At 38.4% G+C, this 16,935-nt stretch overlaps 1 protein-coding gene across 2 annotated transcripts in view; it reads left to right on the top strand.

Moving 5' to 3' along the window:
• The window catches only part of MTREX (Mtr4 exosome RNA helicase), a 55,570-nt gene that overhangs the window by 3,010 nt on the left and 35,625 nt on the right, over nucleotides 1-16,935 (top strand). For both annotated transcript variants that reach the window (XM_087815250.1, XM_087815249.1), the window contains exons 2-12: nucleotides 1,928-2,065; nucleotides 3,386-3,452; nucleotides 5,562-5,624; nucleotides 6,491-6,603; nucleotides 8,738-8,912; nucleotides 9,997-10,087; nucleotides 11,672-11,796; nucleotides 13,018-13,116; nucleotides 13,525-13,627; nucleotides 15,009-15,140; nucleotides 16,367-16,446. In XM_087815250.1, the coding sequence (XP_087671376.1) occupies nucleotides 1,928-2,065; nucleotides 3,386-3,452; nucleotides 5,562-5,624; nucleotides 6,491-6,603; nucleotides 8,738-8,912; nucleotides 9,997-10,087; nucleotides 11,672-11,796; nucleotides 13,018-13,116; nucleotides 13,525-13,627; nucleotides 15,009-15,140; nucleotides 16,367-16,446 (1,186 nt within the window). The remainder of the gene's footprint in view (nucleotides 1-1,927; nucleotides 2,066-3,385; nucleotides 3,453-5,561; nucleotides 5,625-6,490; nucleotides 6,604-8,737; nucleotides 8,913-9,996; nucleotides 10,088-11,671; nucleotides 11,797-13,017; nucleotides 13,117-13,524; nucleotides 13,628-15,008; nucleotides 15,141-16,366; nucleotides 16,447-16,935) is intronic.

Below are 16,935 nucleotides of genomic sequence, written 5' to 3'. Positions count from 1 at the left end.
AAGAGTAGGATTTTGATTTATTGAGAACATTTGTAAATTTTATTTCTAGACATGACAACCAAATTATGGGACCATATGCAGAATCCTTTTCTATAAAGGGCATTAAAGCAGTTGGCAATATCTGAATAAGTCTGTAGGTTAGATAATAGTAATGACAATGTTAATTCCTTAATTGTGATCATTGTACTAGAACTGGGACATGGACATCATGGGGGCCAGGGTGGGGTGGGGGCACATCATTCTTTCTACCACACTGTTGAAAACACAAAATGGCACATATCTCTTCTGGAGAGGAATTTGACAACACCTAGCCAAGTCACATACCCTTTGACCTAGTAATTCTACTTTTAGGAACCTATCCCAAAGGTAAAATGGTGAAAACAATTTAAACTAAAGAACAGACACTCGTGTACAAGGCTATTCACTGCTACATCATTTACGACAGCATAGAGTGAGGTGCGGAGAAGATAGGCACAGACGTGCACACATGTGCCCTTGGCGTGAGTGTATTTTCAGGCAGATGTAATGAAAGGTCAGAGCTCAAAGGGAGGGCAGAAACAAGGCTGGGGCAAGGATGAAAGCCATTTTTAAATGAATTAAAAAGTAGGTAGTTAAAATTTTTCCAGCTTTACTATTTAATATGGTAAATATCAACAGATAAAACTAAACAAATTCTTTGGAATACTCAGTAATTTTTAAGACTAGGAAAGGATTCCGAGATCAAAAACTTGAGAGCCACTGAGCTAGAATATAGTCTACTAAGTCTACTTCAGTTTACGTGTTCCTGGTAAGGAATGGCTTGGATCTCCTTTCATGAGCCAGTGGGCCATTTGGGTATCCTTTCCATTTTTATTCTTTTATTTTTTTTAATCCTCACCTGAGATATTTTTTCCATTGCTTTTCAGAGAAATGGGGAGGCGGGGGGAGAGACGAAAACATCTTGTGAGAGACACTTGGGTTGTTTGCCTTTCGCTTGTGCACCATCCAGGGCTGGGGGTTGAGCCTGCACCTGAGTTATGTGCCCTTGGCCAGGATTGAACCCGGGGTCTTCAGCCTGCAGGCTGACACTCTAACCCTGAGCCAAACTGGCCAGGCTGGGTATCTTTTTAAAAGTGCCTGTTCATATCTTTTGCTTATTTTGGGAGGAGGGGTTGTCTTTTTAAAATTTGTAGTCCCTGCCTCCGGTCTTTGAGATGTGTGCCTTTTGTCAGTTCTCTGTGTTTCAGGCAGGTATCTTCTCCCACTGGTCGTCTTACCCCTTTACTCTCAGTGGCGCCTTCGGATTAACAGAAATTCTTAGCTTTAATACAGTCCAATTTATCAAACTCTGTGATCAGTAATTTCATGTCCTGTTTAACAGAACATGCATGTAATTTTTTCATTTATCTTCTAGAGGCTTTGTTGTTGCTGCCTTTCACAATTAGATCTAAAATCCACATGGAATTGGTTTTTGTGTATAATGAGGGTAGGGGTCAGATTGAATTTCCCTGTGGATACCCAGTCCACCAAGCACCATTTATTGTCACTAGCTTGACCAGTGAATCCAGCCACACACATACACGGAAATTCTCCCAGATAGTAATATACCGTTAGAGAAAGTATTGTTTATTGAGTGTGCTCATGTGAATGTCTAACGCTGTTTTAATTTACAATTTTTAAGAGCATTATGTTAACAGTTATGTTAATGTGAGTTGTGAAATATTTTAAAAACAGAACTTCCAAATAAATTTAAAATGCAAAAGGAGTAGTGTTCAGTTTTGTCAATTAAAGTTGGGCTATTCTGAGCTTTAGCCAGTTCTGATTTGTAACATCTGTCTACATGAATTTTTCTGTTAATGGTGTATATTATATGTGGAATAATATTTTACAGAGTCACTCTTAACAGAACTAATACTGCAGAATTCATTTTAAACTGTGTACTTCTCAGGAAACGTTCTGATGGCAACTTACAATCCGAGTCCACTAGTGCTGGAAACAACAAGAGAGATGCAGATTTCGAGGGCACAGATGAACCCATTTTTGGAAAGAAGCCCAGGGTAGAAGAGTCAATAACTGAAGACTTAAGGTAGTATTTCCATTGTGGTAAATGTTAGTAACTTGTAAATTGGGTAGCTAAATGAAGTTTTGAAAATTGCTTCTGTGTTACTTTATGAAAGTACGTGCTGAGTCAGAGAAATGAAGATATTCTTTATATAGTTATAAAAGCATATGAGAACATTTACTTAAGTTTGGGGAAATGGAAGACAATATAGAAAAGATGTTTTAATACTTTAGAGTCCAATATTGAGAAAGAGTGTTGAAGCCTGTTTTTTTAAAAAAGAAGAAATGATATGTTTCGTTTATTCAGTAATGCCCCCAAAAAAGTGGAATAAAAAAGGAAGAATAAAACTGACCCAGCGGAAGGAGTAAGTGAGCAGGGACCTTAGGAGGAGTGAGGTTCTCACTGTCGGGTGTAGTGGGAGCATGGCTGTGAATGAAGACTTCTCTCAGCGAGGGAGACTGTAGACATCTGTGGCTGTGGCAGCTGCTGTTGCTCTGAGTTTGAAAGCTGGGACTCTAAAAGTTGATGACAGCTTCTTAAGGAATTCACTTGTTCCCTTTTGATGGTCTTTGTGGCTTTGTGTCTCCCTCCTGTACGCCACATTCTAGCTTGGCACTACCATGAAGAACTTACTCTTTATGATTTTTGTAACTAGTTGGCTGTTAATGTAGTTAGCAAAAATAGCTGTGGTGGTAGATGTGTGACCGAAGTATTTAAGGTACACTGTTTACTCAAGCTAGTAGAGTAGGTTAAAAAATAATATTGGCAATTTAAAATTGTTGTTTATTGTAGTAACTCTTGGGTTTTATCCAAAGCATGATTATTGGTTTAAAGTAAAAATCAGAAGTACAGTGAATGAGATGAACCTAAAGCAGAAATGTGTCTGTTTTTCTTCAGTTTATCCACAGTCATGTCTTTTCAGAGCCTATAAAACCTGTGTGAGTTTAACTTAGGATTTTGATGAGAATAGGAACCACTTCTATAAATGACTGCAACATCTGTGTTAGACTAGTTTATTCTGTACTTTCTATCATATGATGGTTTTTATAACCAGCTTTACATCCAAAGTAGTGACAGTGCTTCATAGAGGCATTTTTTATTCAAAACAGTTGCTGGAACTAAGATAATTCTTTGGTAATCCACTTGGAGACTGTTTGTTCTGTATTTGTAGTAAAAGCTGTTAACTGGTTATTTTGAATTCTCAGCATATATTTGAATAATGTGAAATTTTTGAATATTCTGAATAGCCAAACTTTTTCCAGTTTGGAATATTGTTTTCCAGTGCCAGTGGGAGCTTACTACCTAATCATTTATTCTAATGTAACTCTAACATTTTTTTTTTAGTTTGGCAGACTTGATGCCCAGAGTGAAGGTGCAGTCCGTGGAAACTGTTGAAGGGTGTACGCATGAGGTAAGCACAGTGCCCAATAGGCTGGTTTTATGAATGGGGTTTTGTCTAGAACTCTCTAGCGTGATGGTCAGCAAGCAGTTTGCCCTTGAAGGCTTTGGAAGCAGTAAGAGGTTTCTGTAGAGTGGGCATAGTCTAGTGGAGGAGCTGGGCTTTGTATTCAGCCTGAGCTCAGACCTTGGTACAGTACGTTTTTGAACTACAGTTTTAGGTAAATTTCTTATTTATCTTTGTCATTGGTTTTTTATTTCATACATTTGGGATAATGGTATTTATCTCATAGGGTGGTTGTGGGATTATGTAAGAAAATTAGGAAAGGCCCCCAGCACTGAGTAGGTGTTCAGTGCTTGTCAGTCCCATTCTCCTGAGTGTCAAGTAACAGGGCCACTTGCAGGCCACAAGCTCTTCTGTCTTGCTCTGGTGACACCTGTTGCAGTTTCATTGTTCTCCCACGAGGTGGTGGTCACTGATGGCTTGTCGTAACCCTGTAGAAGTGCGAGTTCACAAACATGAGGATACAAGGAAACTGAAACACTCTTTCTATTAAGCCTTCTTTCTTTGCAGTAAACCTTTTAAGTTGTTATTATAGGTATGAAATAAGATTTCCTGGGGGCTGAGAGAACAGGAAAGGGCTGAGAGCTGCAGCCTTCCATTATGAGTTTGTTAAGGGAACTTATACACCTGGCGTGTTGTGGGTGCAGCGAGAGGACATGGACATCCTCAGTACAGTGTGACAGGTTTTTTAGGACAGGACAGGATGGATGAGTACTAGGGCCTCAGTTGCCTCAGATGAGGGGAAAAATACCTCATATGCTTGCTTGGGGGCAGGGCAAGGGCCTGTTCTGGTAACCAGCACAAACCCAAATGCTGTGGGGCAGAAGGGAGAGCTGACCAGTCTGGGGGGGGGGGTTTAGGAAGTAGTCTCTGTTCTGACCGTGATCTGTGACAGGTCCGGCAGCAGTTAGGCAGTGGTCACCTCACTGGGATAGTCTCTCCTCCACTCCAGGCAGTTGGGGACTTATTCAAGGTCTGTTGAGTAAACAAAATAATTCCAAATTAACACAATGGCTTTTGATAAAGATTTAACACCTTGTTTTTAAAAATGTCTGTTTTTCTACTAAAGTTTCTTGTTTGCCTTTGGAATAGCACCTAGTTTGGTAGGTGTAATATATATCCATTTGACCATTCACTCAGCGCTACGTTAGACCCCGTTTGATGCTCTGGTCTTACGAACATGGTAAAAACCAAACACATACAAATTTTGCTCTCAAGAGTTCAAGAGCTCTTTCTGTCAACCTTCACAATTATCCTCAAGCCCTCTGTTCTGTCACCTGCTCTCTTTTTCAGCTGGTCACTTTGCCTTTTACTTCATGAGGCTTGAGGATATCAAGTGCAGTGCCCTCTGATTATAACCTCCTTCACCAGGCCTGTCTGCCTCTGTCCTATCCACTCAGAGGACAAGACGCTGCGTCTTTTGGGCTGAGGAAGCTTGCTCTGCACAAACACTTAATCATTCCATTTCCCTTTACTGTTTCTTAGTCTCCTGTTCTAAGACAACAAATCTCATCTTACACTTGCTTATTGAAGTTTTGGTCTTAGAAATTATAATTTCTGCGTGTACCTTACTTTGCCCCCACCCCCCACCCCATGGATTATTTATACACTAACTGGTTTAAGTCTTGGGAATGTAGATGTAATTGCGCTGCTCTCCAGATCTTAATCTTCACTGGAGGATAATTAATTTCCTGTTCCAGGAAATGGGAGCATCATTTTACTCCACATAGTTCTCGTTCGTATGGTGACACCCCTTTTTACGTCCAGTCAGCTTTTTTGAACATTCATCAATGTCAGGCAGTACATTAAATGTGGAAAATGCAGATAAACACAGGTTAGAAGCTTCTCCTTGATCGTTAGACTGAACGCTAGCAGGGGCTCTTTGCGTGTTGCAGCCTCAGGGTTTTGACTTGATCTTAGAGGCATTCACTTAGTTTCAGTGTCAAGGACTATCAGACGCTGGCTCATCACTTTTAGTTTTCAAGCTATCATTGCCTATGAAGTGCTGGATGCATCCATTCTTAAACAGTAAGTTGGTGGTTGTTTTTTTTACATCAGGTTGCACTTCCTGCAGATGAAGATTATTTACCACTTAAACCTCGAGTTGGAAAAGCTGCAAAGGTCTGTACTTTGGGCAATACAGTATTTTAAGCTTTGTGAGTCTCTCCTAAAAAATCTTAAAGATAAATTCTTTCAAATGAGATTTTTATGCTTCCCAGTGTAAATATACCAAGAAGAAGCTACCTGAAATAAAGTACAGTGAGAACTGAGTCAGTAAACAGACATGCTGAGAACCAAGCATCATGTGATGAGATTTTAACAAGTTAATGATTGTGTTTTTTTAAAGCATCTCCTGAAAATTACCAATCTTTCTCTAGAAAAAAATGCATGTGTACAGTAAGTTTTGCACATGGTTTTACATGTTTAATAAGCTGCTAATAAAACCTAAACTTTAATGCTTGTATTAGGATGGATTTTGAAGTTCTGATAGACCTTAAATGATTGGTACACATCTTCCACGTCATCTTCTCTAAAGGCAGTGTGGTGGAGTCAGCCTTAAAGTCTAATGGGTGTATCATGCTGCCTCTGGTAAGAGAGCTTAGTAGGAGATGTCACTCTCCAGAGCCGCAGTTTCCATCTGCGGAAGAAAATGATACCTAGTTAGGGTTGTTGTGAAGATTAGTAATATATGGGAAATACATTGCAAAGTGCATGTTCTTGATGAAAGTAGTGATTTGTTATCATTAATATGATGTATATGTAAGCGTATGATCATAATTGAAAGATTACACAGCAGAATTAAATTCTATGCCATCTAAAGATATTTTCACTCTTTTTAATTTTCTCTAGTGGGTGGTATATTTCCTAAGTAGAATCATAAAGAAATCTCCCAGGATGCTGCTGGGGATAACGTCTGTAGATTTTAAGTGTGCTCTGATGTGTCTAGAATTTTGATGTGGATATTAACCTGTGTGTACTTTTTACAGGAATACCCGTTCATCCTTGATGCTTTTCAAAGAGAAGCTATCCAGTGTGTTGATAATAATCAGTCTGTGTTGGTGTCTGCACATACATCAGCGGGGAAAACTGTATGTGCCGAGTGAGTAGCTTTCTTCTTATGTGGCATTTTAGGTCTGTTAATATCTGCTGTGTGTATTTAGGCGCTCCTGTGTTGGTGACATGATGAACATTTCACACGTTAGGTCTTGTTGGGTGACCCTGGATCGTTATGGAATGCTCTTCAAGTCTTGTCACAGTCTTTGTTTCCGGTCCCTTTCGTCGTGATTTAAGTGTTGCCACCGAGCTTTACTTATGTATTTGTTTTGGTTTCCATTTGCAAGGAGTAGCTTTTCCCATCCCTTCACTTTCAGTCTGTGTGTCCTTACATCTGAAGTGAGTCTATCTATTTTCTTCTGAGAGTCCTGTCGTTTTAGCTTTTGTATTAGGCCTTTGATCCATGTTGGTCCCAGATTGTCTCTGTGTAATTGAGTAGTTTTCCTGGTGCTGCTGGTTTTTTATTCCACGTAAAGCTTTTGAAAGAGCTTTATTGTTATATAATTTATATACCGCTAACCCCCCCCATTGTAAGTGTATGGTTCAGTGGGTTTTAATAAATTTGTGCAGCTGTGCAACCCTCACCAGTTTTAGACTTTCATCTACACAGTTCTCTCTGTGTTTGTATTCAGACCCATTCCATACCTCCATCCAACCCTAGGAAGCATCAATCAGCTTTCTGTCTGTATAAGTTTTGCCTTTTCTAGAAATTTTATGTAAATGAAATCGTGTGATATGGAGTCTTCTGTGTCTGCTTTTTCCCCCACTTAGCATAATGTTTTTGAGGTTCATTCATGTTGCATGTATCATGAGTTCATTTCTTTTTATTGGTAAATGCTGTGACATTTTATGGATATGTGACGTTTTGTTCATTGAGTTGATAGCCATTTAAATTGTGTGGTTTTTTTTACTATTATGAATAATACTTATGTAAAAACCTTCATGTACCAGTCTTAGTGTGGATGTGTTCTCATTTCTCTTGGGTAGATACCCAGTTATTTTACTTCTCATCTGTAGAATTTTCACGTGGTTATGCTGTTATATTTCGGTTTCTCTGTTGAGATTATCTATCTGTTGAATCATTGTCCTGTTTCCTTTAATTCTTAGAATATGGTTTTCTTATGTTTTGGGGGCATGTTTCTGATAGCTGCATTGAGGTCTTTTTATACTAAGTCCAGCGCCTGGGCTCACTCAGGATCAGTTTCTCATGACTGCTTTTTTGCCTAAGTATAGATCACACTTTCTTGTTTCTTTTTACATTTTATTTTTTTTAAAGTGGATATTTTAGATAACATATTGTAGCATCTCTGTATTCTTTTTTCTTGCAATTCATACTTGATTTTTAATTGTTTATTTCACTATTTGGGGTGATGGTTGTGGTAGATATTATTTTTATTTCCCCAAATAGGTCATCAGTCTGTTATGGGCAGAACTGTAACAGGAGGATCTACCACAGTGCTGGCTTAGTCCTGATTTCATGGTCTATATTTAAATACTTGAATTCAGTTGAATTTAGAAAACAAACTATATTTCATTCTATTGGTAGCTGTGGAAGAGCTTTTTCACAGTTAGAACCCACCATGATTTCCAATCAAGGACTGATTTGATAACTCTTACATGTGAGAAAGGAGTGTATATGGATTAACTTACTTGTGAAATTCAAAAGAAAAAACTTCATTTTCCAGTGTTTTCTAATTGTTTATACTCTGTATATGTGTAAACTGACAGGCAGAAGCTCTAATCTTCTGGAGGCTCATTTATAGGACCGGAGGTATTTTTCTCACAAGAAATAGGGTAACCATTAGTAATCCATTGGTATTAGTAATTAAGTTACATAAACTCTAACACCAGAGTTAAAATTAAAATTTGCTTATTTATTTAGATCAGCACACTTTAGGCTTATCATCATTACCATTATAACAGTTTGTCCATAGCAAATACAGTAAGATTAATGTTCAGCAGAGTTTATTATGGATAACTAATTATGGAAAATTCAGACATAACTTACATGTTAATAGAATTTTTTAAATCATACACTTTTTTGGGGGTATTTTTAATGTTTTTAAATTTTCAGTTACAGTTGACATACATTATTATATTAGTTCCTGGTGTACATAATCACATACTTTAAAGAAAAGGTTTTGTAAGTACTTGATTTTTGTTTGCTTTCACATTTTCAGGTATGCCATTGCACTGGCCTTAAGGGAGAAGCAGCGTGTAATATTTACCAGCCCAATTAAGGCTCTGAGCAACCAGAAGTACCGTGAAATGTATGAGGAATTTCAAGATGTTGGTCTGATGACGGGAGATGTTACTATTAACCCTACGGCATCCTGTCTTGTTATGACCACAGAGGTAATTTATGTGATGCCTCATCCAGTTTTTCCTTTTTAATTTAATTGAAGTATCCAATTAGAATACCTAATGTTTTATCACTTGGTCTATGAAGTAAAATATAATACCTTCTGAGTAGATTTACTTGAAAGGGATAAAACTTACCTTAAAATTTTCTAATTGTATTAATGTAGTTGTAAGTTAATTAATATTTATTACCTGTTTGTAATATAGCTATAATTTTTTTTTTCTTGACCAGGTGTTTTTAAAGGCTTATTGTCAGTGATGTAAAATACTTTCATGGTTTTTTTGTATGCATAATTTCAAAGATTTGAATACCTAGTTTCATATTAGTAGATCTTCTTCATGTGGTTTTTTCCTTCTGCAACTGAATGTTGACACAAGTAGGTAGATAACTGACTTTTTAAAAGATGCCCAATTATGCTTAGTTTCTCCCGTAATCACAATTAAGTTTTGCATATATATACACAACATCTTAGGTTTTGGACATAATTAGCTATCTAAGTACCTTTATACATACTTAAATTCTTGCATCCTGCAAGGTACAATAGAGCAGAAATTAACTTCTGCTCTGCAGAGTCAGCCAGAAGCATTCCTCACTTTCACTTTGGTGCCCACAGTCTTATTTTCCACTTTCAAAACTTTCTGCCATTTATGGACATCTTTTTTTAACTCAGAAATGAGGATAATTGTTACTAGAAAGTATCCATATTGTGAGATGAGGCAGAAAAAAATGGGTAAACAGTATGAAATCTAATGTGTTGGGTAGAAGATAATTTACTCATATCCTAGGACGTGTATATCTTGGGATAAATAATACATATCAGGAAGTGGCTTCATATTTGGGATATGTGGAGATAGAGGTGGTACTAATTCTCTTCATGGATTGTACCTGAGTACTGAGTGTTGAAAAGTCATTTATTTTGGTTTTATGAGAAGAAATTTGTATCACTTATGAAATAGATACAAAATATGTGTAACCCCCTAAAATTAGTTTGTTTCTATTAAAAAAGAATTTCCAAAATTTCTTTTAGAACAGCTTTTTATGTCAAAATTTTGCTAAATCTTCTATTTTTTTCTTTAGATTTTGAGAAGTATGCTGTACAGAGGTTCTGAAGTGATGCGAGAGGTTGCTTGGGTCATATTTGATGAAATTCATTACATGAGAGATTCAGGTATGTTCTGCTGTGTTGTTGAGATGTGTGTGCCATGTATTTTCCTTAAGATGGCATTAGGAGTTCTCCTTGGAAAAACTTCTGAGTTTGTGAACATGAGGGCAGAAGGCATGAAAACTCCACGCCCTGTCCCGCATACCTTGCCTCATGTACTTCATCTGGCTGTTCATCTGTATCCACTATTGTAAACTGATAAAACTAAAAACTAAAAAAAAAAATTTGTTTTGATATTTCATGTGGCAAGAGGTCTAGTAAACTAAATTTTTGGACAACATAGTGTATTATTGCCAGTGGGACCTCATTCAGCTACAGCTTTTTAAATAGTAACTTTTTCTAAGTAAGCAAATGCAAATTCAAATGAAACAAATGGAATTAAAACTAGTTTGCGTTAGAGAGCTCTCATTACTTTTAAAGAAACTCTTCTAGCCAGAAGATTAACTTCCTTGATTTTTATTATTCTTTTAGGTTTCCATTTGTTTTTTTTAAACTAAGAAATGCGTGTTTACGGTGAAAAATTGGGATTATGAAATAAAAATGATCAAAAGGAAACAATTATAAATGTCTCTGTGCTTGAACTGTTAGACCACTGTAATGGAAAAGGAAGTATACTTGGAATTTTGGATGGAACGGCGAGGGCTAATGTTAACAAACACATTTAAAAGTTAAATGTTTAGCCCGGCTGGTGTGGCTCAGCGGTTGAGCATCGACCTGTGTATTATCCACGAAATCTCAGTTCTGTTCCTGGGCAGGGCACATGCCCGGGTTTCGGGCTGGATCCCCAGTGGGGGGCGTGCAGGAGGCATCCGATCAGTGACTCTCTCATCATTGATGTTTCTCCCTTTCCTTTCCTCTCTCTGAAATCAATAAAGATATATATTTTTTAAAAAGTTAAATGTTTAATATGTACACACCTAAACTCAGTTACTATTTAAACTTAAGCACTGATTTAAGTGTACTTATATTGGAAATGATACAATTTAAAAAATCATGTACCGTTTGAACATTTCACCCTTTACAAATCCATAGAATTAAGTTCTGACCAAAGTTGTTTTGGTTTTAAAGTCATGAATCCTGTGTTGATCTGTTTATTTTAGGGGGAAACTCTCAAACAGATTTTTCTGGCTTTTTCCCATTTTAATAAAAAGCAACTTAGAATTTTACTGTCCCTCATATATGTCTTTCATCTCTGGAGATTATGAGGGTAATTTGGATGCAAGATGCTTTAGGGTATGGTAATGGTGGTTTTTTGAGATTTGTTGCTGTAACTTTCTAACAGCCATTAACTTTTGCTTCTCAAAGTGAGATGGAGATGCTGTTTTCCTTTGCTGTGGGACTCTTGTTAGGCTTCAGTCTGCAGCTGCGCTTTGCTGGCTCTTACCTCAGAATACATTGTTTATAGTGGTTTAGTCTGCTGCCTGCTAGATAAATCATGGCACAGACTAAAGTAGTTTTCAGGAAGGATCTGTGGCTGAAAATACCCTGTGAAAAGTGGTCTGCATTTCTCCTATTGAGCTTAAGAGAAGATAACTAGATTACTTGTCAGTAAAGTGACACTGAAATGCAGGGTGTGTTTGCTTTTTTCAGAGCGTGGTGTGGTATGGGAAGAAACTATTATTTTGCTTCCAGATAATGTCCACTATGTCTTTCTTTCGGCTACTATTCCAAATGCCCGACAGTTTGCTGAATGGATTTGCCATTTACATAAGCAGGTATTTTCTTTCTTTCTTTTGATGTCCTCAATATTTAAAATGTTACAAGCCGGCCTTACTGTGTCCTATACTTTGTTCCTAATGCTGCCTAAATAAAGAAACTACTTTTCAGATCAAGTGAATTTATCAAAGTGAACCAACTTAGCTTTTTACAAGTGTGGATTTCTGAGTCCCATCTCAAATCCAGTATATCAAAATCCCCGGGAATAGGATCTTGGAAGCTCCAACTTTTAAAAGCTTCCAAGTTGATCCTGATGATCTGCAGATTTGGAAATTTTGTTGTATAGTGAGCCCCAAGGACACAAGTTCCTCCAAGCTGAGCGTGTCCTGAGGTGTGATTTTTCTCATGTGAACACAGACTTTTTGCTACTGTTTCCCGTTGGCTTTTCTAGTCCAGCCTGAGCACAGAATAGAACCTTATAGCAAGCATTTGCCCTGTGTAATAAACTTACTCTTGATTTCTTTTTCCTGCCCTTATTTTACTTCACAACAGTGTCCTCACAAATTCATTTTTTTAAAAAATATGTCTTATTGATTTCAGAGAGGAAGAGGGAGAGAGAGAGGTAGAAGCATCAATGATGAGAGAGTCATTGATTGGCAGCCTCCTGTACTCCCCCCACTGGGGATCGAGCCCACATCCCGGGCGTGTGCCCTGACCAGGAATCCAACTGCGATCTCCTGGATCATAGGTCGGTGCTCAACCACTGAGCCACACCAGCTGGGTACAAAATCGTTTTTAACTGTTTTTAGGCTCTGCTTTCATTTTGCGGCACTCAGGTTGCTTCTGTAGGATAGAAACCCAGTGGGTGTTCTGGAGGAGCACGGTCTTCCCTGCTGCTCTGCTAGGGCTTCCAAAGCTCCCGTGACACTTCAGGGAGCATCCTGTGTCACCAGCTCTCTAGGAACAGGCATCTCTGATGATGGCAGCACAGGTCTAGGGTGTGGATCCAAGGTCATTATCGAAGCTGAAATCATGTATTTGGCCCTGAGTAGGAAATGGGTAAAACTGAACAGATGGTTATATAATTTGATAGACCTAATTTTTCTTCATTTTTTTCTTGCCTTGTTTTAAAGTGATTTTTATAGATTTTTCTTTTTTCTTTTTGAAATGCCACATTTAAACATTTCATTTCCCCAGGGTCTTTTAGGTAGATACACAGTGTTATTACTGAAGAGATAAACTATGACACGTTTAATTGTAGTATTTCCTTCTCTTTGCAGCCTTGCCACGTAATTTACACAGATTACCGGCCTACTCCATTGCAGCACTACATTTTCCCTGCGGGCGGAGACGGCCTGCACCTCGTGGTGGATGAAAATGTAGGGAGCGGAGGGTGGTGGGTCTTGTTGGAGAGAAGTGTAGAGACTGTTTCTTCCTTAAATAGTTCTGCAGTCCAGAGTTGCTGCTGTGTGTGTTTTCAAAGATTTTATCTAAGACTTTTCTCTTGTGCATGAAGTAGATCTCCCTCCATTTCCAGTACTTTTTAGATGCTTAGAGAGGGGGAAGTCTGGACATGTTTCAGGTGTCTTACGTTTTGCCTCCCTAGTTAATCCACTTTATTCTTTTATGACCTCTTAGCACACATTTTTTAACTGCTCTCTTGCCCTTTGTTATAATTATTAATTACTCAGTTATCCTTATTTGGGGAAGTTTTGCTTTGATGTGTGAAAACGTTTGGATTATGATTAAGTATTAGTGAAGGTACATGGAAAACTGCTTGATTCCAGGGTGACTTCAGAGAAGATAACTTTAACACGGCAATGCAAGTCCTTCGAGATGCGGGCGACTTGGCAAAAGGAGATCAGAAGGGTCGGAAAGGAGGAACAAAAGGTAATTTGGAACTTTGTTTTGAGAGAATTTTACATGTAAGTTGTATTTCCTAATTATATATTTTGTGTATGTGTGTGTGTTTTTTCATTTAACTTTTTCCCTCAGAAAGCTATGTAAGATATAGATAATATATGACAAAATTGAATGAATGAAGGTTTGAGATATAATTCACATACTATACAATTCACCCATTAAATTGTCCAATTCAGTGGTTATTAGTATATTCACAGAATTATGCAACCATCACAACAGTCATTTTTTTAAATTGAGATATGATTTATATACCATAATTGTCACCATTTTTAATTGTACAGTTCAGTGGGTTTCAGTATATTCACAAAGTTAAACAACTAAAATGTTCCAGAACATTTCCATCAGCTCAAAAAGAAACCCATACCCATTAGCAATCATTCCTCATTTTCCCCCAGCCTCTTCCTACCCTCATCCTTAGGTAATTTTTTCCTGGACATTGCATATAAATGGAATCACAATATGTGTGGTCTTTTGTAGTTGGCTTCTTTCACTTATAGCATCAAAGTGGCTGCACCATTTACACTCCCATCAAAAGGGCAGGGCATGAGGTTTCCATTTCTCTGCATCTGTGCCACCACTTCAGTCTGTTTATTGTCATCCCAGTGGTATACAGTGGCGTATTGATGTGGGTTTTTTGTTTTTTTTTGTTTTTTTTATTATTAAGTATGTCTTCATTGACTTCAGAGAGGAAGGGAGAGGGGGAGAGAGAGATAGAAACATCAGTGATGAGAGAGTCATCGATTGGCTGCCTCCTGCACGCCCCCGACTGGGGATCAGGCCCGCAACCCGGGCATGTGCCCTGACCGGGAATCGAACTGCAATCCCCTGGATCCTAGGTCGACTGTCAGCTGCTGAGCCAGACCAACTGGGCTATCGATGTGGTTTTGATTCACACTTCCATTTTAGCCAGTAGGGTTGAGGATATTTTCATGTGCTTATTGGCCATATGTGTCTTCTTTGAAGAAATACCTGTTCAAATTCTTTACTTATTTTAAAATTACATTGTCTTTTTGTTGAGTTGTAAGAATCCTTTATACTGGATCCTAAACCCTTATATCAGCTATGTGATTTACAAATACTTTTTCCCATTCTGTGGGTAAGGATTGTCTTTTCGCTTTATTGGTGTCTATTAAATTATGAAAGTTTTTAATTTTGATGAAATCCAACTTTTATTTTTGTTTGTTGCTTGTGCTTTTGGTATCAGATCCAAGAATGCCTTGCATAACCCCAATTCATGAAGATTTACTCTTGTATATTTTTAAAGAGCTTTATAGTGTTAGCTTTTATATTTAGGTCTGTGATACATCTTGAGTTAATTTTGGGGTTTGGTTTTATATACTCTTTGCAGGACCATCAAATGTGTTCAAGATTGTGAAGATGATTATGGAAAGAAATTTCCAACCTGTAATTATTTTCAGTTTCAGTAAGAAAGATTGCGAGGCCTATGCACTTCAAATGACCAAATTGGATTTCAACACAGGTACTGTTGCTTTCAGTGTGGTTTCAGTGTTATTTAAATATGGGTGTAAATGTGTTCCTGATAAGATGTTACGTCTTGTGTTTTGCGAGGGTCTACAGTTCACTTATAGTTACAGTAGCAGGTACTTGTCACATTTGTAAAGGCTTTAAAAGGGTCTTGATTTATCATTTCTTTCCTTTCTGTCTTCTTTTATTGGGAGGTGTAGGTACATTGCTCAGTACAGTCCCAAGAACCCCACTGAGGAGCATTAGAACCATGTCTCACCCTTCACTGCCACAGCTCCTCAGTTAGTGTGGTTCTCTGTCTCATTGCGCGGGGGTTGCTCTCCTATTCAGGCCTCCTCCTGTATGGAGAGTACTGTGCTTCATTCTTCTAGAACCCTGAACCAGGAAGAGCTACCCTTTACCTAACCTAGGTTTTGAATAAAGTAAGAACTTCTAGCAAAGTAATAAGAACTGTACGTGCAACTCACCTGAAGTCACAGCTAGATAGTCCCACAGCCTTGTGAAGATAATCTCTTTAAGCCAATACCAGCAGGTCCTCAAATAACACTTTATTCCCCCTTTGATGTGATGCTGGAGGAACTTGTCTTATTTCTATCAATTAGCCTGTGGTAAAGGTGGTCTCATTTCATTATACATCATTTCACTTAAAGTATAGCACAGAACCTATCGACTCTGTTAAGTGAGAACTTACTGTATTTTTTTTGTTGTTGTTGAGAGATTTACTGCTTAGAGATGTTTTCTTATAACTCCCAGTGCTGAATCTACTCAGTGTTGATGTTGATGAGTTCAGCCGATGTTTACTGACTACCTGTGTTTTAATAGACTGGATGAGAAGGCAGTGTGATGGGGAAAAGCACAGGCCCTGGACTGTTGCCCTGACAGCTGACAGCAGTGCCGTCAGCTCTAAACCTTGCTTCCCTCAGTAGTGGAAAGTGATAGTCCCTGGGACGTGATTGTTAGACTTAAGTATTGCACATAGAGCGGTTAATGTAGTCAGTCACTGTTATTATAAGGAAGTACTTTTACTCATGGATTAAGTCTGTTAGATATGTTTTGAAAGGTAGTGAATTTTATTAAATAATTATAGTCATTTTAATCTATTTTCCCTTCTGAGAATCTTCAGTGCTGACTGTTTACTTTCACCCTTCATTGACTGTTAACCTCTGAGTATCTGGAGTATCCCTGGCTCCGGGTTTGCTCATGTGCCTCTGGGTCTCTCAGGTGAGGAGAAGAAGATGGTAGAAGAAGTATTCAGTAACGCCATTGACTGCCTGTCGGATGACGACAAGAAGCTCCCTCAGGTTTGTGCTGGAGAGCAGAGGCGACGGCCGTGGAGAGAAAGCACCTGTTCACTCACTGTGTTTCTTGGCTTTGTTCCTGTATTGCACCATCTGCCCCTGCAGTGAATGCGTTGTGTCATGCACTGAAGTGGTATCTTGACTTACATTCTAAACTTCTGCAAAGGTGACAAGAGGAGAGGTTTACTGCCTGAGGAACTCCTCTGAAGGCCCTCACAGTGTCCTGTGTTTAGGTGGAATTCAATGTCTCCTTTGCTTTAACCTCGTGGTCTTTTTCTTGGACTATTAGAATTGCCTGGGGGGTTCTGAAATGGCTGGTGCCTGCCTGTCACTCCCAGAGATTTGACGTAATTGGTCTGGTGCTGTGTCCTGGCCATTAGGCTGTTTCAAAGGCTCCCCAGGAGATGCCGATGTGCAGCCACATCTGAGAACTGCTTCCTTAGTCCAGCCTAACATGTGAAAGAGTCATGTTTTGAAAAGTTGGGAGGTCAT

This window comes from Miniopterus natalensis, chromosome 3 (genome assembly GCF_054644295.1).
Source record: "Miniopterus natalensis isolate mMinNat1 chromosome 3, mMinNat1.hap1, whole genome shotgun sequence".
NCBI classification, from domain to species: domain Eukaryota; kingdom Metazoa; phylum Chordata; class Mammalia; order Chiroptera; family Miniopteridae; genus Miniopterus; species Miniopterus natalensis.
Note: the sequence above shows the minus strand (reverse complement) of the source record. Positions and strands in the feature narration are given on the sequence as shown.